The following is a 25,612-nucleotide window of genomic DNA, read 5'->3' on the forward strand; positions in this document are numbered from 1 at the left end:
TATTTGTAAAAAATTTTAGAGTTAGAATAAGTGAGTATTTGCTGCATCTTGGAAAAGACTGGATTTGATGATAGGTCTTCCTACCTAAAGCTTAGCTAATATCCTCAAAGAGATCATGTCCTTCTTGTTTCTTGCTGTCAGCAGTCTTCAGATCCATATAACATGCCACCACATGGAATATTGACAATCTTATGACTTTTGAACAGATAAGTGACCTTTTATTTACGAAGAATAGAAAGTACTGGAATCTTTAATTTTTGTTTAAGACAGTTAAAATATACAGCGATTACTGCTTATACTCTCCGAAACAGTATAAAGAGCCCAATATACTCATGTATTAAAACTTTAAGTTAATATTACAGTCTAACGGTCTAAGAGTCTATATGAAGACTCTTCCCTAAGAGGGGAAGAGTTGTCATAGAAATATATAGGAAGAGTTGTCAGACATACTAAATCAGGACTCCTGTTTACATTTATGATGTACTTTATCAACAATTATTAATGAGGTGAAACACTAAATCTACTCCTGTTTTGGTAAAATGTTTTTTTTTTTAAAACAAGTTTTGTTTTTCAACTACTGTTCTTGAATATAGTGTTTTAAGGTTAAAGAGTATCATCATTTTTAATAGTAAACACATTTTATTGATACTGTTATTTTCTCTAAAAACAGGATATTCTAAGCACAGACCTTGTTCAAATTTTAAATTTCAGCTTATTGTAATCCTTAAAATAAAATACTTATTCTGAGAGACTTATGATAAAGTAATTATTTATTTATTGGCTCCATGCAATGATATTTATCTCAGAAACATGAAATCTTATTAACATGACACACATCTTGGAATAGGAAACTTGAAATTAAGTGCAAAGAATTTAATATTATTACCAAACTACCAGCTCATATAAAGTGTAGTATTCTCTACAGTGACAAATTAAAATTAGTAGTAATCCATTTATTGGATTATTATATGATTATTTGGATTATTATATGAGATAATTTGTAGATCTCTTAATTGTCTGTACTGTGCTACAGATTTTGTGCTGTTTTAAAAAAGTATTTTTGTTTTTTCAACAGAAAGCTAGTGTCTTACTTCCACAGAAAATTTGCCAAAATATATACAAATTATAAGATTACAAATAAATTACAAATGCTTTTATGTAAATTATAAAACCTATATTTTGTAAACATTATAATTTTTATAAGATTTTTTTTTTTTGGTTTTGGTTTCATAATGGAATTATAAACAAAATGAACAAGTACATTTGTTATCTAGTGCAATGTGAAGAATATCTAATTATTCAGCTTTTTAAAACAAACAACTGGTGTAGATGTTGGATAGAATATTCCTAAAACTTCCTTCTTTGGCTTTAGTGGCTCTGCTGCTTTACCTTTTGCTGGTAATATTTCATATTCTTTGAGCAGGTAGCACAAAAGAAGCTTTATTGTTGTCAGTGCATGTCTCATACCTGCAATGGAAAAAATGTATAGTTATTCACTGTTAGCTGGTTTCACTTTGGTAGCAGTTATATATTTCTATCACTACTTACAAATAGAACAATTTACTATTATTCATGAATAAATTTATTTGTACTATCTTCTATCATATGAAAGACAGATAAATAGAAATCTGTTAAAAAGAATAGCGCATTTAAACAAATGTTTCATATTAAAATATTGGTGAAAGAGAAATCTAACTATGCTATCATTGCATGTTATAATCGGTAAGCATGCAATTAATAGAGTAAATAAATAAATATACTACCCTAAAACTAATATAATTTCTTACCTAAGCAACTCCGATTCCCTTGACCAAATGGCATAAATGTAAATTTATGCCTTTTCTTTTTGTTTTCCTCAGAAAAGTTTTCTGGATTAAAATTGTCTGGATCTGGGTAGTACTCAGGATCATGATGAATTGCGTATGATGGAATTACAATTGCAGTTCCTCGTTCAATATCTGTTGACCCTAGAGTTATTTTCTCTGTACAAACTCTTCCCAGGAAAGATATAGTTGAAATATATCTTCCTACTTCTGTAATCATATTTATTTATTAAATATTATTACTATTTGACAAAAATTGGTAGTATGTCTATGTAAGTAAGCTGTTTAAAAGACATCTGTTTAATGAATTACAGGGATTTTCTACTTTCACTTTCTTTTGGAGATCTTAATAAGTCTAACACTGTGGATTTAAAAGGTGAATTAAAAATATAAATAGCCATATTTGATAATAGCCATAACTGTTATTTTGAATAATTACACAGGTCAACAAAAAAAAAAAAATAATTTGAGACTGAGATAAAAGTAGGTGAATTAGGATGTGTGTTTATGAATGAATTAGGTCACTCAGTTCTGCTTACGTGATGAGGTGAGGTTCAGTATTTGATTTTTCTGGAATGTAATTAATATCTATTGAAGTTGAGGATTCATCGGTTGAGCCTTCTGGAAATCAGAAATTTCTTTCCAAGAAGTTGGAGCAATCAGAATCTGTAAATCAACATCATTATTGGTCTCATAGCTGAATAAACATTTGGGTATGCTATACTGCTTTTATTGTCTGAATTGAAATAGTAACATTTATTAAGTAAAAATAGCTGTCGTCATAATGGTTAGTACGCTCTTGCCAAATCATAGGTACACCAAAAGGCAAATGCTCTTCTTTTTCTTTTAACTACTGGGTTAGTTTAACATAGTATTTGATGTATGCTATATGTGGAGCCCAGGATTTATCTTGAGCCCCCAAGGGACAGTCAAAATAATGTTTGTAAGCAGTTTTTAGCAGATTCAGTACTGGTTTTCATTGACATTTCGTAATGAATTTTCTTCAAGTGTAACAAAAAATATTTGGAGAATTTTTACAAGCTTGATTTTTATTCAGAATGTTTTAATGAACGAAAGTAAATTGAAATATTACAGAAATACTTACTTAATTATAAAAATAATTAAATTTTAATTTGTAAATACTTAATTACTTCATAAAATTGTTTCACTATGGAGTGCAGTAAAACAGCATAAAATACAAACACCACATACACCCACACACACAAGCATAAACACAAACACACCTTAACAAATCTTGATGTTTAATAAAATAATACCAAAAGTTGTTCTGTCAAAAATCTTTCACTAAATTTATGGCATTTCTTATCTTATCTATTAAGATATGGCATGTCTTTATAATATGTATGACAAAACCACTACAACTAAAGAACACAGCAAGTCATACCAAGAACTGAACTCATACTGAAGAAAATTTTATCACATTGAATTACTCATTACTTGACTCACGACATGTCTATACATATCTGGCTTGACATGAAATGACAACATGTGATGGTTATGTATCAAATATAAGTCTACAGCATGCAACACAATATAAATCAGATGTGAGTAAGCAAACATACAGACGTACTAACTTATTTTTAATGTTTGTTCTATGAATGATGGAATAAATAAATTTAAGAGGTTGTAACTTAAGAATGTTACATGACGGTTTCTTTCGGAATACATATTTAGATTCAGTTTATAAAATACTATATAGAACACCTACTCCCTTTTCAGTTCCAAATTTTATGTTGACTATTATAGTGCAAAAATATGTTTTATCTATTTAAGTAAATTCAAAAATCATTCACAAAAAAGTAGTTAAAATTTTAACTAAATTTAATTTCAAATTTAAACTTTGTTTTTAACTGTTTTTATCCACAACAGCCACACAATGGATCAAATATTTATAAATTAAAACAATTTACTGAAAGAAAATAAAACTTATTAATTGATGTACAAATAATCAAGTAAAATATAGAGCATTGTATCTATCTAAATGATATCAATTATTTCTATTACAATTTTTAAAAATTACAAATAACATTTTTTGATAAATTTTGATATTGATAGAATACTTTATTACACAATAATAGTGTTCTGTTTATAATCAAATTTTATGAAAAAAATCTCTTCTTAATTTTGTAAAAATTTTAATGAGACATAAAATAAAAATAAAAATAAGAAAAAAAAATCAGTTCTGAGCTGATTTCTAATTAAGATATTTTTGTCTTGCACCCATACAATTGCCAGTTTATTCTACACCTTGACATCCCTCACTGCTCCTAAAACAGTTTTGTAATAAGGAGATAGATGTTAATATAAACATTATCCTTCAGTTCTGGGCTGATTTCTGTTGTTTTTAATCAGTTTTCTTCTTTGCAGCCAAGGTCCATATGTATTTTAACACTTCTAGAGACAAAGTTGATGATAACAGAACTCGAATTCTTAGGATTTGGCTTCTGTGTATAGCAGACAATTCTTCATGTTTCAACTCTATTTGAATGGCATGAGCAACATATCCCAAAATGTTGTGTAAGTCCTTGCCCTTAGTTTATGGAATGCAGGATATTTTGATGTTATTTATTCTCGTTTGTTGCTGTAGGCAATGAAATTCATGTTGAAATTGTGACAAGTCTTGGGTTAATTTTATATTCTTTTCTTTCAACTCATTTCATTTTTTAGCAACTTTATTATTTTCAATGGATAATTTATTACTTGCAGTTTTGTTTCTTCATTGGTTTTGTTTATTACTTCAATCTGGGCAGAGAAATCTTTGAGTTTTCTATTAAATAAAGAAGTAAGTTCTTCAAGCAAATTGGAAAGTGAAATCAAACTTTTATTAAAACCTGAATGCAGATTACTGAATTGACCTTCAGGTAAAATAACACACCTATCACATGTACACACTGATTTAGTTGTGATATTTTTCCTATTGAATTTTTCTGTAGTTTCAAGCCTGGTACATGAAGCATAGAAGGAATTCTTGCATTCACTACACTTAATCGCTTCATTTTTGTTGAGAAATACCACTTTACATGTAACACACGATATATTTAGCTGGTAAAGATATCAATGATAATTACAAAATAAATAATAGTAATTTTATTGTAATGCAGCTATTTGTAGTTAGGGACACATAGTACTAACAGAACATAAAAGTGAAGGCATGCACTAGAACGAGCAAACAAAACACATGATCGTTTCCATCAACTGCTTATCAGTGTCTGAATTAAACTGTAATGGTTAAAAATAAAAATAAGAATGATAACATATAAGAATTAATAGGTTGTATGTAAAATTATATCTTCTGTTACTTTATGAGATCTATAAAATGAGTGAATATTATGTATGGTTTTTAAGGAAATGTAGTCTTAACAGGATGTAAACTTAGCTCAAGAAATCACCTGATATAACCATGTCCATGTACTCCATCTTACTGACTGTATCAACTGTGGTATCTTTTGTGTTCAGTATTTCATCTCTAAGTTTTTGTTGCACATCTGAGAATAGTGCCAACTGATATAAAACAAAATGTAATAGCAGAGCTGTTGCTTCATATCCATCAATATAATAAGTCGCCAAGTATCCTGTGATCTCACTTACTTTGAAATCTGAAAATGAAATGAGTTTTACTGTTCATATATACAATATTGAAATTTAAATCATAGGTAATTTAAAGATTTGAGTTTATTCATCAGATTTTGCAATCTGATGATTTTATTACTACAAACTTTATGAAGCTACAGGCGGTGTACTATTATTAACTGGAACTTAAATTTGGAATTTTATCTATGAGTAAAACAGGAAAGTATTTTCTGTGTCTATAATTTTTCTTTAGTTGAGTCAATTATAATAATTTTATTTTTACATCAAAAACTATAAAAATAAGTTTAAGAATTAGGAGATTAAAAGTGAATAGATGAGCTTTTACTTAATATTAAAGTAGTTTTTCAGATTTTTTTTTTGTCAACAATCTGGCAATTGTAAAAGCTCTTAAAACTTTTTATCTTATTGATTGTGAGACGCACTGTAATATTAAACATCTTTTGAAAGAGCTCTTTATTGCAATGTTCAGCTTATATTTCCATGCATAATAATATACAATCCAAGCAAAATATGATTTTTCTATATTGATTTTAAAGATATATTCTACATAATATAGCTTAGTGGATACATAAATTCAACATAAGTTCGTTTCGATATGCTATTATTATTTCTTATTTAAATTACCTTTACCAGCACCACCTTTGTATTTTTCACTTTTACTTAGCATAGTGTGAAGAAATGAATTTCTGTCAGAATTCTTCATGGCTTGTTCAGTTATATGTTCCAAGCAATTATTTAAGTCTTTTGAGAATAACCTATAAAAATAAATAATTCATGAATTTTTATATTAAATCAAATTGTTCAAGCTAATGTATGTACGTACATGTCAGTGTTTGCTTAAAACTTTGCTTAAAAGAACCAAAGAACCATGGGATTGACCTGACTGATAATGATTAAAGGAAAAATCTGTTCAAATAATTCCATCAATAAAATAATTATTAATTACTAAGTATGCATTATAGCTTAATCAGTATTTTTAACATCTGTATTTGTGTAATTAAAACTTAAGTCTGAATTTCACAAATCAAGTAATTACAGATAGTTTCCTGCAAGTGAAGCTTAAAAAATAGGAATGTTTTTTTAATATTTCATTGATAAAAATCGGGAACTTTTTCTAGAGATATCATTTAATTAATAGAAATTTTTATTGTCTCGATTTTCCTAGGTAGCCAAATGGCATAATTCTATGTGGCAAGAATTAAACTAAATAAAATTTGAAAATATCTTGCAAAAAATAATTCTGTAATTAAATTGAGGGTAACCGTTGTAATAAATAGAATAGGTGACATAGGAAACCAAATAGTTCAGATTGAAATTAAAAACATACAATTTCAGTTAAATTTATACGGATTTGAATACTAGATCGTGGATACCGGTGTTCTTTGGTGGTTGGGTTTCAATTAACCGCACATCTCACGTTTGGTTGACCTGACTACACAAGAACACTTCATTTACATTCATACATATCATCCTCATTTATGCTCTGAAGTAATACCTTATGGTGGTTCCGGAGGCTAAACAGGAAATGAAAGAAAGAAAGACAATTTCATAAATTCCTGAACGATGGACTATTTTTATCATTTAGCTACCGCATATATTTCATTAGGTATAAATAAATTCTTTTACTTTTTTCACATATTTAAAAGATACCAACTTTTCCGTCTGATTAAAATGATTAAAAACAATTTTGTTTTGCAATATAAGATTTTCGTGGTTTTTTGTGACATGTACAACAATAGTTTGAGGCAAGCCTCTTTTGTGTTGTAATTAAAACATTTAAAAAAATGTATTATTATAATATATTTTCAGTGCATATTTTATTGACAGTTAAAATAATTATAAATTTTAACGAAACAATTTAAACAAATTTTAAAATGTTACTGTCTACCTGATTATTTAACTACTGAAATATATAGGTCTAACAAAACTCATATTAAGCTATATATGTGTTATTTTAAAAACAAATATTTAAATCCACCAGATGCTGTTCAAATAAAAGGTAAGAACACACTCACCTGTTTATAACCGTGGTAGGTATAAGAAATTTAATAATGACACTAGTCACCGTATATAAAAAATGATGGTGAGTGCGTTTGTTTGATGTATATACTCATATTTTTATCTTAGATGCTATTGGCGCAGAGTGGATCACGTAGTGCGCCGGACACATGAGCAACTGCGCGCAGCATACGAACGATTCATTTGTTCATACGATTTATTATACTTCTTTATATGGACGATTTATATTTCTTTTTCTGTTTAACCTCCGGAACCACTGTAAGGTGTTACTTCAGAGGATGAATGAGGATAATATGTATGAATGTAAATGAAGTGTAGTCTTGTACAGTCTCAAGTCGACCGTTCCAATAATTTAACGTTACTGATGTACGAACGATTTACCTAAAATTATATTTATGTTTTAAGTAAATGTCCAGTTAGATTATTTAAAGATTACAAATATCATGGCATTGCTTTAACTTCAAATGAACAGAGTATCTTAAATAATGTGGGAAGAGAAGAATTTGAAACTCTGATGTTTGGAATGAAAACATATCTCTGGAAATAAAGATTTGCTTGTTTGATGGGCTTATTGAGAATAATGTCCACATATGGCTCAGAACTCTGAACTTGGTCATCTAAAATTAGTCAAAGAATCTACTCTATGGAGTTGATATTTTGGAATAGAGTGTATTGATTAACTATAATGGAGCGCATATATTGAGGTAGGATAATTTGTGCCATAAAGTGATTATGAGGTCGAATTCAAGTATGACACAATTATCTTAGTTTGGTCACTTGCAAAGAATATCTGCTGAATGAATTCGTAAGTTATTTTGGATATGGATTCCAACTTAGCATAGAAAGAGAGGAAGACCTAGGAAGATATGGGTTGATTGTATAAATTTGGCCATGGAAAGGAGGGGACTATCCACTGAAGAAATGTTTAAAAAATACAAGTGATGATCTGGATGGTGGTATATTGCTAATGGTATACTTAAAAAAATTATTCTGAGTTCTCAAGGATTACCTACGAAAACTTTGCTTACACTCTTCAAGTGTAAAAATGCATTCCAGTGCCAACAAAAAAAGGAAAAATAGTTGGAGAAATTATTGAACATTATTTCGGATTTAGTAACTTTATATGTAGTCACTTCTGGCTAAATAATCCAATCATAAAAATTATGTAGTTTTCATCTTTCCAACCTTTTATAGTAAAAATTATTTAACAAAATACAATAAAAACTTCTTTTTTTTTTAATGCTGGCACACAATTTAATTAGTTTTTTTACCTGTATATTGCTTTAGAAAAGGAGTCAATGGAAATTTTTTGAATCTATATTTTTTACATCAATAGCCCTTCAAACCATTATAAAAATTTTTTTGCCCACCTCAGTCCGATGGTCTGTGGTAACAAAAAAAAATTTAGTTAAAAAAAATTTAATTTAAATTCATCTTGCAAATTACCCATTGCATTTAAAGTGTAAAAATCTTAATTTTTTGTTAGCCCTTTAGTATTTACTAAAAAAAATTAGTCAAAATTTTTATTCCTTTTCTAGAAATTTGCAGGTTTGTTTATTTAGAAAAAAATGCTCAAATGTTTAATGCTCAAAAAGTATTTTGTTAAATAAAGTCACCAAAATAATATATTGTTTCCCCTGACGGGAGAGCTCCCAAATTAAAAAAAAGAAAACAAATATAATTTTGATTTTAATTTATTTAAAATCCATTTTAGTCAATATTTTAATCATTAAAAAAAGACCTCTATTGCATGAGCTTCCAAATTTTCCAAAAGTCATAAACTTATTTTTTGAAATCGTGATGATAAAATACTAGTATTAAAAACTTTGGTTATTGTTTTATTTTGTTGAGCATCTTGGCTTCAGAAATTAAAATTAAAAGATTCAGCTAATGGAGGCGCCTTCCTTGGTAAACAAGTAATTTTATATTTAATAAAAAAATAAATAAATAACATTAAAATTTATTACGATACATGGTTTTTTAATATATCACTGATGAAGCAATAACTGGAGTTGGCTAATTGAACTTTTTTGATTGATATTTTGTAACACATCATACATTGTAAAAAGAAGCTATAATTCTGGTTATTGTTTTTCAATAAAAAGGGATTATTTTGTTATAAATATACAATAGATGAAATGAAAAAATAAAAAATAAATGCCGATCTCAAGAGCGGTTTGGTATCGTATTGGCCTTTCATTTAGTGGTCCCAAGTTCAAATCCTGGTTGGGCATGGCATTTTTCATACGCTACAAAATTCCATTTCCGTATCCCACAGACAAGCTTCATCAAATATGTCCTGTGGGATATCATCAAGGGATTCTTCAAAAATGAATTGCATAACTTGACAAGAATAGCTAGGTAATATTTATGGTAAATTAATCATATTATTTTGGAGAGTCTTGGAATCTTGGAGAGCTGCATCAAACCAGTCAAATGACTGAAGACAAAAAAAAAAATCATATTAATTATCTTCTTAAAAACATAAAATTCCAACTTACCTTGTGTTTAATAAGTTACCTAATCTTGGCCAAAGAACCCAAAGATTATATGAATGCTTTGAAGCAGAAGTTAAAAAATCCAATTTATCAAAAATATTTTTAATTACAGAGTTTTCAGAAAAAGCATTTGCACGGATGCCCCAACCCCAGTTTGCTACTACTTCACACATGATTTTAGCTGACAATTCATGAACCTAAACAGATAATTTAATAAAAATTATTTAAATAGACAAAAAAAATTCTCTGTAATTAAACATTTCAGTTATACTCATAAATAGAAAAGAATACTGATAGATTTTATAAAAATATAATAATACTAGCTGGTTTGGGGCTTGCTTCACTTGCCTGATCATCTAGCCCATGGACTCCAACCCGTGGATCCCTAGGGTGAGGTTGACCAAGGCAAGTCCTGCAGCTGACCTGGAGGCCTCCAGGGGTCACTAGGCTGTATCCAGGGCTGCAAAGCTCATTTTGCTTGCCATTCATGTCTGGCTAGAGGGCTCATCCCCTGAATCCTTGCAATGCTCATTAACCTAATGGTTGTGAGAATAATATAGATAAATAACAATTGTGGTTTTCAGTTTTTTAGAAACCTGAAAAAGAAACTAAATTACAAAAGACAGAATAGTAGTAACTTTCGTAAATAAAGTACACAGACCTTTGATGAGGAGAACTCCACAATCTATCTCAGTTGCCATGGTGAAAGAAATATAATGATTAATTAAGTAAATAAATTTTTTTAATGATTTGATTGATATTTTCAGACTCAAAAAAATTGATAAAAATCTCCATATTAAATGAATAAATATGTTTACATTGAAAATTTATTTTTTACGAACTTTAGAAATTCCTAATTTTTTACATGGCTGTTGTTGGCAACATTGGAACTGGAATCTTCATGGAAAAGGTGCCAATAATTATCTTTTAAAAGTAACAAACTTTTTTGGAAAGAAAGAGTTTCATTACTTTTTAATTGATTGTTTAATAACTAAATTATTATCACATTTTGCCATGCTGTATACAATATGAACTTGAATGTGATTTCATGTTTATGAAATAATCTAAAAAAAATTTGTATATGTAGATATATTTTTAATTTTATAAAACAGTTATTTTATTTAAACCAGTAATAGAATTGGCTATATAATAATTAGTTCCTCCTCTATGAATCATGAGACCTTGCCGTTGGTGAGGGGGCTTGAGTGCTCAGGGATACAGAGTAGCTGGACCGAAGGTGCAACCATATCGGAGAGGTATCTGTTGAGAGCCAGACTAAGGAATGATTCCTGAAAGAGGGCAGCAGCTCTTTCAGTAGTTGTTAGGGGCGTGAGTCACAATGACTTAAACGGCCATATCAACATCGCTCAGTCCTCTGAGTACTGCGCAGCTGAAAGCAATGGAAAACTACAGATGTTTTTTTTTTCCAAGAAAATGTGGCTCTCTGCATTTTCACATAACAATAATGGAGGCGCCTTCCTTGGTAAAATATTCCGGGGGTAAAATAGTCCCCCGTTTGGATCTCCGGGTGGGGACTACTAAGGAAGGGGTCACCAGAAGATTGAAAAATAACATTCTGCGAGTCGGAGCGTGGAATGTTAGAAGCTTAAAAAAGGTTGGTAGGGGAGAAAATTTAAAAAGGGAAATGGATGGGATGAATGTGGATATAGTAGGAATTAGTGAGGTTTGGTGGCAAGAGGAAGGCGACTTTTGGTCAGGTGACTTTAGAGTAATTAATTCAGCATCAAATAATGGGCAGGCAGGAGTAGGTTTCATGATGAACAAGAAGATAGGGAGGAGAGTGGAGTATTTCAAGTTCATTAATTTGTGACTTGTTATTTATAACATATTAAATACCTGAAGGCGTAATAAGAAAGGGAGTCCGACAAGGATGTTCCCTATCTCCGTTACGTTTTAATCTTTACATGGAACTAGCAGTTAATGATGTTAAAGAACAATTTAGATTCGGAGTAACAGTACAAGGTGAAAAGATAAAGATGCTACGATTTGCTGATGATATAGTAATTCTAGCCGAGAGTAAAAAGGATTTAGAAGAAACAATGAACGGCATAGATGAAGTCCTACGCAAGAACTATCGCATGAAAATAAACAAGAACAAAACAAAAGTAATGAAATGTAGTAGAAATAACAAAGATAACTGAATGTGAAAATAGGAGGAGAAAAGATTATGGAGGTAGAAGAATTTTGTTATTTGGGAAGTAGAATTACTAAAGATGGACGAAGCAAGAGCGATATAAAATGATGAATAGCACAAGCTAAACGAGCCTTCAGTAAGAAATATAATTTGTTTACATCAAAAATTAATTTAAATGTCAGGAAAAGATTTTTGAAAGTGTATGTTTGGAGTGTCGCTTTATATGGAAGTGAAACTTGGGCAATCGGAGTATCTGAGAAGAAAAGATTAGAAGCTTTTGAAATGTGGTGCTATAGGAGAATGTTAAAAATCAGATGGGTGGATAAAGTGACAAATGAAAAGGTATTGCGGCAAATAGATGAAGAAAGAAGTATTTGGAAAAATATAGTTAAAAGAAGAGACAGACTTATAGGCCACATACTAAGGCATCCTGGAATAGTCGCTTTAATATTGGAAGGACAGGTAGAAGGAAAAAATTGTGTTGGCAGGCCACGTTTGGAATATGTAAAACAAATTGTTAGGGATGTAGGATGTAGAGGGTATATTGAAATGAAACGACTAGCACTAGATAGGGAATCTTGGAGAGCTGCATCAAACCAATCAAATGACTGAAGACAAAAAAAAAAAAGTAATTAGTTAAGAGAATTTAATAGGAAACTCAACTCAGTTTTATACACTTAGATAATATTAACAAGAGGAATATGGTAAGTAATAATGAATCTAAAAGGTTTTCTTGTTATAATTGTAAATAGTCTGTGTGATAACTCTTTAAAAATAACCAAAAAAATTTGCATTTTTGAAATTGGCATTTACGTAAGTAGGTAACAATTTGAATTCAGTATTTTTATTAAGGATGGAGTTAGACAGTTGTAGCATTCATTGCTCATATAATATTTAACGTCTGTTTTGAATGTAACCTAAGAGTGAAGCGGGTACTGGAGTACAAGTTACTGATTATAAATTGAATTTTGTTTCATAGTGATGGTAATATGATATTTTATAAAAATTGCTGTGATCAGCAATTTTTAAATTAAAGTAGATGTTTAATAGTTAAAAACTGAAAACATTTAGCATGAATTAAAGTACAATGAGTGACTTTAAAGCACACTATTTAGTTGGAAATATAATCAGTGATAGCACTGTTTTATACATAGATTGTGTTTCACAGTTCATAGGTTTTTGATGTGATGTGTTTAGAGCAAATCTAGAACGAAAGATGAAATTATTCTTAAGATTTCAAAAATAAAACAAGGAGGGAGAGAAGAATTAAAGTTTATAAAACTTTGGCTATGTCTTCTTCATTGTATATGGTAGTAAAACCAGTGTGTTGATTCAGAAAGATAAGTCTGTAATAAATCAGATGTAATAAAAGCTGTTATTATTATTATTTATTTTGTTAATAAAACAAAAAGTATACATAAAAAAACTCAAAGAAAATAGCTCAATAATTTAATAATTTTAATACAATATGTCCTTTAGCAAACTAGTAATAGAAATAATTGTACACAGAACACAATCATTAAATCAAATATCCACAAAAATGAAACTGGCCTGTTTAAAACATACGTTGTTCTTAACTGCCCAGAATGGGATGCAACTTCAAAAAAGATATAATGGAAACTTAAAATTGCTCTATAGCAACTTTAACAAATGTCAACCATCTAAAAAGCCATAAATCAGATATCCATTTACACTGATTAAAATCTAGACATAAAAATCTAAGTATACATACACAAAAAAGGATCAAATATTACCATACTCAAACATTGAAATAAATACACAACAATGGTATACCAAATGAACAGACAAAATTGACCATTAACAGTAGCAACCACTGCTCATAATCAATAACATCAGCCAGCACAGTTGTTAGAGGTGACTGCAAGAACAACTGAAAATATTCTGAAAAAAAATTAAAGAAATTTAACCATTTAACAGATGATTTATCATTTTTAATGTATATAGTTGAATTAAGAATTTTGTACTTAGTATTAGATAATATTATGTAATTTAAAAAAAAAAATATTTCTCAATACCCTAAATTGAAGGTTAATGTGGATTTTTGTATACATAAAAAAAACTAAAAAAATGTGGATTTTTAATTTCAAGATCAGCTTAATGAATTTAAAGAATTGTTACATTAATGTTAACTATGCTATTACTTTTTACCTCTATATTTTCCATATTATTTTTTTCTAAGTATTTGGATGCATCTTTGTATACTGATTGAACAATATCTTCCAAATTTCTTAATTTGTTTGGTGTGAATCCTGCATTAGTAATTGATCTTACTTCCTTCCATCTGAAATACATTGTACAGTAGGAAATTGTTATTATCTTATTTCTTACGTTTTATTAATTCTATTTTATAGATTCCTTACATTTCTATTTTTTCCTAACACATCAGTTTTTATTTAACTGTCCCTATCCTCATGCCGTTCCCTCTTTGTCAAAATCATTTATGGAGAAACTTCTGTGAAATGATAGTTACTATGAAAACAATGCCAATTTTGAAGACATGAATAAATTATACTATAAGAATGGGATTAAAAACTCAACTAGGAAACACTTGGACTTGTTTTTTGTTTTCTCCAACAGTTTTCCAGCTGCTGCCAGGTCTGGGTGTGTGTGTACAGATTAGCAACTGCAATCTCCACTACTGGTTTGCCAGACCTGACATAGCAGCAGATGAAGTGCAATGTAAGTGGATGTGAGTGGAGGAAATGTATTTTCAGACATATTACATCCCATAGCTCTGTATGAGGTAAGAAGTTGATTAAAAATATCGTGGTAATTGTTGGATTTTTGTTTGCTGAGAAAAATTTTGCAAACATCTTTAAATGAAGCCCAAGCTGTGCATTTTCTACATTATTTAACATCGAGTTAAATACTTCATCTTTGACTCTTATTTGAGGACCAACAAATATTCTTTATTTAATTTTTCCTTCACTTACATTCGGAAATTTCTGCCTGATGTACAAAAATCGGGGACTATGCTTCTTCATTGCTTTTACAAAATTTTTCATTAGTCCTAGTTTGGACTAATGAATGGATGAGGTAAAAATATTTTTTTGGGGTTCAACTAAGGGCTCATGAATAATATTTTTCCCATTTGGAATTAAGTTGTCTTGTTTCTTCCACTATTTGGTAACATAATGTTTATCCTTAGCTTGGCTGTCCTTTAGTAAAGAAAACACATGTACTTAATATATAGCTTAAGTGTATTCCTAACAAAATAGCTATAACTTTCAAATCACCATATATGTTCCACCTGTTTTTTATAATTTATTTTTTCAACTACGTTTTTCATCACATCGTATGTCTCTTTCAAATTAATAATATAAACAATTTTTATTGAAGGATATTTGTTACTGTTGTGTAGTAGCACCACTTTTAAACTATACTTGGACGAATCTATGAAAAGACGCCAGTCCTCAGGTTTATGAATTTGTCATAAGTGCGACATAAGCTCATCAATATTCATGCAATAAACCAAATTATTTTCATCAATAAAGTACTGAGAAAGTTCTTTTTGTCAGCTTTGAAAGTGAAATTTTTGTATTTTTTTGAAGTAAATTCCAACCTTGCAGTCTTGATCCTAACAGCTCTGCTTGATTTTTTGATAAATTTAAATCCCTAACCAAGTCATTTAATTCACTTTGTGATACAAGATGTGGTTTATTGGAAAATAATTCAAAATCAAAGTTATTGTTGTCTTCTTCAGTACTGCCTGTAACTTCATTGCTGCTTTCGAAACATACATTCACAGGTGGCTCAGGAACTGGAATAATTTCACTGTGAGGTACAGACCTGATTGCAGATTGCGATGAAGGATATTTTACAAAACGTTTAGATTTTTTAGAAATTCCAGAAACACTAGTTAATCAAAAGTAACAATCGGTTACATGATCCTTTGGTTCGCACCAAACCATAGGTACACCAAATGGCAAAGCCTTCCATGTACTTTTCCATCATCCTCTTAAATATACAGAACAATTGATGCATACTATATGAGGAGACACATTTTATCCTGATTACCAATTTTATACTGAGAGTACAAATGATATGATTTTTTAATTAAAGATGTAATGTTTTTTCTAATTGATTTTACTGTAAACTTACCACATACATAACAAAAGGCATTCGCATCATTTGATCATTTACACAATTTCGAGGCGTTATGACACTGCACTGTTAACAAACGTAAGACAGCAATAAGACTGAACAAAATTAATTCATTGCTAAAACCAGTGCTTAATACAAACAACACAGCTGTATTTTCAGCTACATGTTTTGACCTGAACAGATTTGATTAATCTAGTCCATGAAGGCTCACTCTTCAGTGTTAGATATAATGTCATAGTATTTGACTATGATATGATTTAATTCTTTGTATAGTATTGTTTATTTATAGCTTACAAATTATGTTAACAAAGTTAAACAATAAAAAATGAGCTAACAAAATACAATATAGGAGCTTAAAATGCTAACTATATGTTGAAAAATGAAAAAAATCCTTTAATTAATATTTAAAATTTTTTCAAAAATGGTGGGTGATAGAAAGATTCTAAGTTCATATTTGTTTTCAGCATCAAAACACAGATTAAAATCATGTATCACATGTTAGGAGACAGAAATTATGTTTATCAGTGTTATCTTTTAGAGATAAACGTACATACATTAACCACAACATGTAAATTTTATCTATAATACATATAAAGCACAATTTCAACAGTCTTGAACAGTGAAAATTTATGAAGTAATATCACAAGCTAAAATAGATAAAAATATAAAAAAGCAAAAAAACACTGATCAATAATCTATTTTAATGCGGTTTCTGGGTACTTAATGTAGGCATCAGTAAAAACAGTGCTTTGTGCAACATACCTGATGAGGGGGGGGTCATATAGTAACCATAAAAGATCTTCTAGTAGCATAATAATTGCTTGTATCTTTTTTCCTGTGCTCTCCTGGGCTGGATTTGCAATCAAGTTTAGCTCAGCCTAGGAGAGTGTCCTTTAACTCAAACGAGCCTTCCCGCCTACTGACAATATGTCTGGCATGGCAGGTCAGCTTGCCAGTTTGGATCTTGTGATTCTTTGATTCGCCTGTCTCAAAACACTGGAGAGAGGTGAACTGGGCCCGACTATGTCGTTCCCTGGTCCCTCCCCATCGCCAGAACTCGGTCTGAACAATTTATGTTATTTATCTCTATGCCTGCCTCAAACCGCCAGACGGGGGGAACCCGGCCCGACTATGTCGTTCCTGGGCATCACCCAGCGGCCGAGTCTTTGTATTTTCTCTCTTTTTTTATATATTTTTTTTTTTGTTCTATCTTGAGATTAAAGTCTCTGATCCATCCTTACAATCTGTCTCTTTAGTTTTTCGGATCTCGGTGACTAGTCTCATCTATCCTCCATTGTTGTTGACCTTTAAGCATAAATGCTACTATTGTATCTTTATATATGGAGTGACATCCAAAACTTGAGCTCTCTCTCTTTGTGTTCTTTCCATTTGACACATTCAAATATCGTGTGTTGTGGGAAGTCTTCACTTCAGCAACAGACACACTTAGCGAATTCTCTCTTTCTAAACCTATTTAGGTAGTCACTGAATTCCCCATGCCGGAGAGTAACTGAGAGATGTAGTATCCCACCTCCCCATCTCCCCATGTTTCCTCTCCAGCAATGGTCTTAATCTGGGGATCAACCTTCGCGTCCAGGAATGTGTACGGGTCGTGTTCCACTCTTCCTGCCATTCTTGATATAACAATCCGGTAACCTCTTCCTTGTTCATGCCTTCATAAACTTGCTTTCTTCTCCGGGTCTGGAGGTGAATATGTGGTACCCCTACAGTGGCTGTAGAAACAGTTCTATAAGATGATAAAATTTTCAAATTCATTCTTCGTTGTAGGGAGTTTAGTTTAATTTTGTTCTTTATAATGTTAAAAGCCGAAAACAAAGCCGGAGTGGCATACAAAATGATGGACGTCACTGCTGGAATTGTAAGAATTCAGTCTTCTGGAGGATCAGTCTTCTTTCGTGGCCTTTGGCCCCCATGTGTTTCCCATTAAGCGTCCTAAAGAGTTTATGGTTTTCTTTGCCTTACACGTGACCATCTCAAGGTGTTTATTACATTTTCCTGATTGTTGGAACCAAATCTCCAGATATTTAATGCATGGCATCATTGTCACCTGATAACCGTCCACTCTGATGTGTGTGGGTCTGATTTTACATTTCCCTACCCTCGTGAGAAGCTGAGTTTTCTTGGGTTCAAGCCCTTTGGATTGGAGCCATCTGCTCACCTGTTTAATCGCTCTATTTGCTCTGTATTCAACGTCTTCTTCTTCATGTCCTGACACTAGCAGTGCTATGTTGTTCGCATAACCAATCAAAAAGACCCCCTCCGGGAACCCCACTTCAAAATCCAATCAAATGTAAGGTCCCAAAGGAGCAGTGCCCTTGAGGCACCCCAAGTTGCGTTCAGAATCTAATTTCACCATCCTCTGTTGTGGTGAGTAGTTCATGTGCATGTAGGAAGTCACATATCACTGCTCTTAAATAACACTAATCATTCTGTCTGCCAACTCATTAGCCACCACCATCCATAATAGACTATTAAAGGCATTGCGGACATCCAGGAGGACTATCATGGGAATCTTTCTTGTCCTCCAGGTGCCCGCCCTGCATGAATTCGCCCATGTCACCACCGTTCTCAAAGCATCAACCGTCGATTTTACGTTTATGAAACCGTATTGGGCCGGCAACAGTGGCGTTAACTTTGCTCCAAATTCTATTCGCAATCAGTCTTTCGTAAAGTTTCCCCACCGTGGGTAGAAGACGTATCGGTCAATAGGCCGGAATCGGATCATTCTTCTTCGGTTTTGGGATTAGTAGTAATGTTCCGAGTTTCCTCTTCACTCATTAATGTTCCTTAGGATAACATGTTTGTTATCTTGTTCATATTTACAATATATACTCAAAGGTAAATTTCAGGGAATTTAAATGAAAGGAATCAATGTAAGGACAGTGTGGTCTAATCTTTACTTTGCTTCTGGCAAAGACCTATCAATATGTTACATCCTTGAAATTCTTAGGTTGTATTTCCATGCAGTGTTCTTAATTAATGAATGATTGTATTTTATAAGAGGACCAGTTTATTACTTTGCCCTTTACAAAATGAATATTATTGTTTTATTATACAGAGCTGAATTAATCAAATTTATACTTTAATATTTTTATATAATTTAAAACTTACTTGGATCCTGATGTGTAAAATGGATGAGTTGCTGCACAATCATCAGGATTATTTAACTCATAACGGAATTTATTATCTTGAAAATACTTAAACTTTTCAACTAGAACAGTTTGTATTAGCTCAGGATCACGAACCATAAGTACTGGATTTATAAATTCATAAAATCCGCCAATTGGATGACTTCTCAACTCACTAAAAATTAACGCAATAAACATAATATAATTAATGATATAAGTTAAAAAAATCCCTTTAGGCATGTCGGAAGGAGAAGGTAGATTTCACCGGCGGTAAGTAGAGAATAAAAAATATTTCCACCTTAAAGTTAAGAAAAACTGAGAATGTACTCAATATGACAATGGTTGCATGTGAAAAAAAAGTTTAGCATTCGACAAGCCCCATCTTCTTACAATTCCAGCAATATTTTGGTCATCCCTTGCCATATGGGTTGGTCATATCAAAAATTGTTTCAGACAAAAGTTTTAGGTAATATTTGGAGGACTAATTGATTTGATATTGTGCCTATTTAGGGAGATATAATTTTTGTATTTTTTAAAACCACATTTTTTCCATCCCTTGGGGCCAGATCAAAAAACTTTACTTAGATATGTTCTAGACTCTTATCGAAAGAATAGTAGGAACGTTAAACTAATTCGATATTTTACTTAATAAGAAAGTTATAGTGATATTTTTTTTTGTTGAAAAAGCCCCCTCATTTCCAGTCCCATGGTCCAGTTTTGCCAATTAACGAACTTGACCGAGATTTTGGGTCATTATATTTTATATATAAATTTGAAAATGATTGGGGCAAAATTATAACACTTATCGTGTCTGGGTGAAAGTGAAACATATATATATATATATAAATGTATATATATAAATATATGTATAAATGTAAATAATGTAATGTAATAATAATGTAATATAATGTAATAATGTAATAATATATGTATAAATGTAAATATATGTATATATATATATATATATATAAATGTATATACTTTTGATCTGATGGTGGTTTTGGGTTCTGGGGGATGTAAAACGTGAAGATATGTTGAGATTTTCCAGACATTGAATCATCATATCCATTACAATAGATAGCTTTCTTATGAAATCTACCTAAAAACACAGATAATGGTTTATTGCTCTTAAGTGCATGTAGCCTTACTACACATTTAATTATTACTGGAGGTTAAAAACATCATGTTGTAATTAACACATGTAAAGTTTTATTTATTAATCATTTATGCTTGTAGATGATGTCTGAAAGTTATGACAATTGTATATCAATATTGATGTAAGGTACGAGATGTATTTAAATTTTTCTTAATATTTTGTCTGCAAGAGTAAATTTTGATCTTGTTGAATGCATATTTTCTGTACTTATTGAAGTATAAATAGCCTAGCAAATTACATCCTAGCAGAAGAAAATAATTAGTTAAAAATAAAAAAAAATTATTACTATATACTGATTATTATTTATTATAGATGAACTGATTTTAAATTTATTTTTTATTTTTCTTTATGTTTAGCAGTTTCATGAAGAGCTCTACTCCAACAGAATTCATGAACATACGAGGTCTGTCAATAAAGTATTGAGATTAGTTTAGAGAAACATTTTATTTACAATCCAATTATACTCCATCACTTTTGAAATAGTTCCCTTAGGAAGCCATGCAACGCTTCAGACAGTTATCCCACTCTTCATAGTAGTGTTGGAACTCAAAAACTGGAATATCTTTCAGGTGGTCAGTTACATTTTTTAAAATGTATTCTACTGTTCAGTAATGGTGTCCTTTGAGGTGTTTTTCAAAGTCAGGAACAGGAAAAAGTTGCAGAGACTTAAGTCAGGTGAATAAGGTGGTTGAGGAACTACAGGAATGTTTTTATTTGCTAAATACTCATTAATTGAGAGTGCAGTATGATGACAAGGTGTATTGTCAAGGTGCAGTGAATCAAATAATCAAATAAAAACCATGCTAATTTGTTTCTTTGATAGTAATGGCATTGTCTATAAGGAGTTTTTGCCTACGGAACAGACTGTAAATCAATGTTTACCAAGAAATTCTTGAAAGACTGCAGAAAAGAGTTGCCTACATGAGACCAGCTATCAAAGATAACTTGATCCACGTATAACTGGATTGTAAATAAAAAGTTTTTCTGAACCAACCTCATTACTTTATTGAAAGACCTTGTATATATATTAACTGTATAAACAATTAAAAAAAACTAAAAATATAGAATTTAAAATATTTATCAGTGGTGGAAATATAACGTACTTCTCTATACTACGTAAATAGTGGAAAAATAATTAATTTCTTTTAAGTACTATTTTGTAAATTTCTTTTTTATAAAAATAATAGAGTACTTTCATAAATGATTTTTATAATTGTTGGGTTGAATCAGTTGATGAATGTTGTAGAGTGCTAGTTCTATTCTAAAAATTTAACAGAAGTTGAAAAGTGTATGTTTTTAGTAGTAGTGTATGTTTTACACAATAAGAAATATTATAAGAACTTATGATAGCTGGCCTGAAGTTATATTGATAAAGGAAAAGCTAATTCCTGAATTTGAGAGATAAAATTGTTTAGGGATGTGATTCAACAAGTTTGAAACATTAAGAATGAAGTCATGGAAAACTTAAACAGAAAATTGTAATGAAACCATTGCATATGATGCTATGGGGCAGAGGAATGTTGAACAGTATTAAATAGAGAATATAAATTATAAATTAAATTATTTAATCTTATTTCTTACTCAGAAGTATTAGACCTCCTGATAAGTGATTAAATAAGTGATAGTGTTATTATTTGAATAACTTAATAAATATAAATTGATGTACATCTAACTTTCTCCTGCAGTAGTCAAATAATATATTTTTCTACTGCTAGTAAATGCAATTTTACTTCTTTCACAACTTATAAAATTAACCTTTCTTATACGAAATAAAAACTAAAGTAAGATTTGTTTTAACAATTTTTATGGCAGTTTCTGAAATTAATACTCTGGAATTATTAACAGAATTGATTTTACAAATACTCAATGGTTAAGTCATATGACAATGATAACGACAAGCTATCTCCTAAGTCTGATAAAGTGATGATTAATCTTAGGTCATTCATTCAATGGCTGGTGTGTAAAATTTATACTGATCAAGGTGACTATTTTGAAAGGTTCTTAAAAACTACTTGTATTTTCTTTAAAACTAGTGACAATTTTACTGTTGGAAACATTCTTTCTTTGTCCCTTGAAAATGACTAAAATTCATGAAACAATAGCATTTTATAAAAAGCACATAAATAAAACAAAAGTAGATATTTAATAGAACTGAGAGTAAAAATATTATTAAAAGCGTATGCTTTAAAAATCCTTTTCTTCAGTTTATTAACTTGCAAGTATATTTAATCTTTATTAAATACTTACTTGTAAATTTTTTGGTAGACGAACCCACCAAATTCTTTCCCATAAAACATGTCTTTGATATTTCCATAAATGTATGATGTAGGATTTACTTGTGGAACTCCTCTTCTTATCCAGTAACTATATGTCTTCTCTAAATATATGTAAATAAGAATGAAAAGAATTGCGGGTAGGCCAAGTAAATACAAGTCATACAAACTCCAGTTCCAATATCCAGTCATAATGCCTACAAAAATATATTTATTTTATTTTTAAAAAATAGGAGACTGATAAAAGTAACATACCATAATTTAATAATTAGTTAAAAAAAAAAAATGGCTAATGATTTCATTCAAGAAGATAATGATTTCATCTTTGCTGGTAAATTTATATAAAATGCAATACTAATCTGATACTGAAACTGCCTGTCTGAAGCATTCCTTTTAACATTGTAATCAATATATCCAAATTATTTTCATCAATAAAAAAAATGGATCTGGGAATGCTTTAGGTTATACTATTACAAAACATGCAGAGAAAAGAACAGATTGGTAACTATTGCAAAATTTTGAACAGTTGAAAAAAAAGTGAAATATATCCTGAAAAAATATGTACTAACCTAATTAGAAAATAAAATTATTATGTATGATATCATTATATCACCTTTTAGCTGTGTTTTTTTTTTGTTTGCTTGGCATTTCTCCTGCCACTACCCCATTCGGTTGCCCTAAAGAATAAGAGTGAATGTACGTGCCACAAACGGCTACTGAGACTTGAAACAGTTTACTGACCAGTTCCTAAATAGCTTCTAGTGCTTACCTAACAGTGTGAGTGGACTAAGCACAGTGCCATACACCACCGGCTTACGTATCCCAACTGCTCACTTGTCATATATTTACTAAAATGGGTAGGCACACCCCGTCAACAACTAAAAATATTTGTATGACATCCATAATTGAAATTTACTTCATCTAGAAAGCAATTCACTGCCACGCCTAGGTCGCTGAATTCCAGCAAGTACCTGTCCACCATATTAAAGTGCTTAGCCTGTGTTAAGCGCTTGGCTACCATATTAAAGCGCTTTTAGCTGTGTTATTAAAATTTACGTATATACACTTGTCATCATAGTTCATTTGTTGGTAATTTGAGGCTTTGATTTTGACAACTGACCTTTTATTTCTCGCTCGCAGATCTTCTCATGTTAGGTGACACAAATCCTTTGTTCCTACCTACTTTCTTTTAATTTTCCAAGATTTTTCTAGTTGTTCAAAGTGTAACTTCCAAGATGTATTGAGATATATATTTTTTTAAAAACATTTGACTGAATTTTATCAGCTTTTTGGAGAACTGATAAATGGAAAATTACGTTACCAGTTCAACATTTAGAAAATATAAAATATTAAAATATAAATTTAAATAAATTTATTAAATTTTAATATTTTTATAAATTTTATAAAATTTATAAAATAAAATGTTTTTGAATGATTGGTTATTAAGGGTTTCCTATTTTGTAACAAATACAAGTTGTACATTCTCCATTCCCAATATCCATTATAATATCTACAAAATATTTAAAAATTATTTTTTTTTAAAGTAAAATTAAAAAAAATTTAGTCACATTAAAATTTAATGACCAACTAAAAAAGATTTTATTTATCTGCAACTGATAGATTTCATTTTTGTTTATATGGTATAAAATGTATACTGCCAGTTTAAGATTTAAACTGTCTAAATCCTGCCTGAAAAGAATACAATATTTCCAAAAGTTTTTCACCAATAGAAGAAGAATCTATTTGAAAAGGTTTCGGTTATATATCATCTCATTATCATAAAATGTGATGAGGAAACAAAATAGTGAAGCAAACAACATGATCCTTGCAAAATTTTGATTAAAAAACTGTAAGAAGTGTATATAATGAAAAAAACTGATATGACATAATTTCAGAAAATACAAATATTATATTATTTGGGTAGCATGTCAGCATGTACCATTTTACTGACCGTACATGACTGTTAAACTTTCTTTAAAAACATATGTTATTTCTGTTTTTCAAAGAATTATGGTTTTGCTGTTGACCCCACCCTCTCTTCCTCACAGATTTCCCCCTTATCAGTTGGTTTCTTTGTCACAAATCCTTTATACCTCCCTGCCATTTTTTGCCTGTTGCAAATTTTTTTTTTTGCTGTTAAGAGTGTAAAAAGATGTCGAGTTAATTTTTTTTCTTAAAATATTTATCATTTATTTTATGGAGGACATGAAAAGTTGTTGAAATTATAATATAATTGTTACACTTACCCGTATGATGATAATGACTTTATGTAATCTGATGTTGTTTATGTTGTCATCTTCAGCAGTTTAGTAACAGTTTACCAAATCTTACATGTGGTATTGGCATGGTGAGTGGAGTCAATTTAGGGTCTAGGACTCGCTTAGAGGTGTGGAAGGCTCTTGATGGTGGGGTAGATGATGGTGATCTGCCTTGACTGGTCCTCCAGAGGTGGTGTAAAGATGTGTTTACATCCACTGAAGTACTTGAGGATGTCAGTGGTACTGAGGGGTTGGCATGGGTGGATGATCTGGCACAGGGTGCAGAATATTGGAACACCTCAAAGTTATTGGAAGAGATGCCTTGGGTGGGGCCAATGGTTCTGTCGGATATTGTGTCGCCGGGAGAGGCGAACATTCTTTCGGCACGTAGGAGTCAGGAGAGGACCTCCACATAAGAGTCATGACACGGGGGAGTAGGCTGCTAAGTTACGGCAAAAAATCATGGATAAAGTGGAGGATACCACGCTCACGGCTGGTAGGGGGGGCGTTCGGCGGGTCCATTTGTTGATAAAGGACGTTGACG

At 30.7% G+C, this 25,612-nt stretch overlaps 1 protein-coding gene across 2 annotated transcripts in view; it reads right to left on the reverse strand.

Moving 5' to 3' along the window:
* Positions 1-663: 663 nt before the first annotated feature.
* The window catches only part of LOC142320567 (cytochrome P450 6k1-like), a 36,139-nt gene continuing 11,190 nt past the window's right edge, over positions 664-25,612 (reverse strand). For both annotated transcript variants that reach the window (XM_075358498.1, XM_075358497.1), the window contains 8 exons: positions 22,785-23,007; positions 19,365-19,556; positions 14,277-14,409; positions 9,956-10,149; positions 6,060-6,190; positions 5,234-5,440; positions 1,788-2,033; positions 664-1,467 (listed from right to left, as the gene is read on the reverse strand). In XM_075358498.1, the coding sequence (XP_075214613.1) occupies positions 1,292-1,467; positions 1,788-2,033; positions 5,234-5,440; positions 6,060-6,190; positions 9,956-10,149; positions 14,277-14,409; positions 19,365-19,556; positions 22,785-23,002 (1,497 nt within the window). In that variant the 5' untranslated portion in view covers positions 23,003-23,007 and the 3' untranslated portion in view covers positions 664-1,291. The remainder of the gene's footprint in view (positions 1,468-1,787; positions 2,034-5,233; positions 5,441-6,059; positions 6,191-9,955; positions 10,150-14,276; positions 14,410-19,364; positions 19,557-22,784; positions 23,008-25,612) is intronic.

This window comes from Lycorma delicatula, chromosome 2 (genome assembly GCF_047948215.1).
Source record: "Lycorma delicatula isolate Av1 chromosome 2, ASM4794821v1, whole genome shotgun sequence".
Taxonomy (NCBI): domain Eukaryota; kingdom Metazoa; phylum Arthropoda; class Insecta; order Hemiptera; family Fulgoridae; genus Lycorma; species Lycorma delicatula.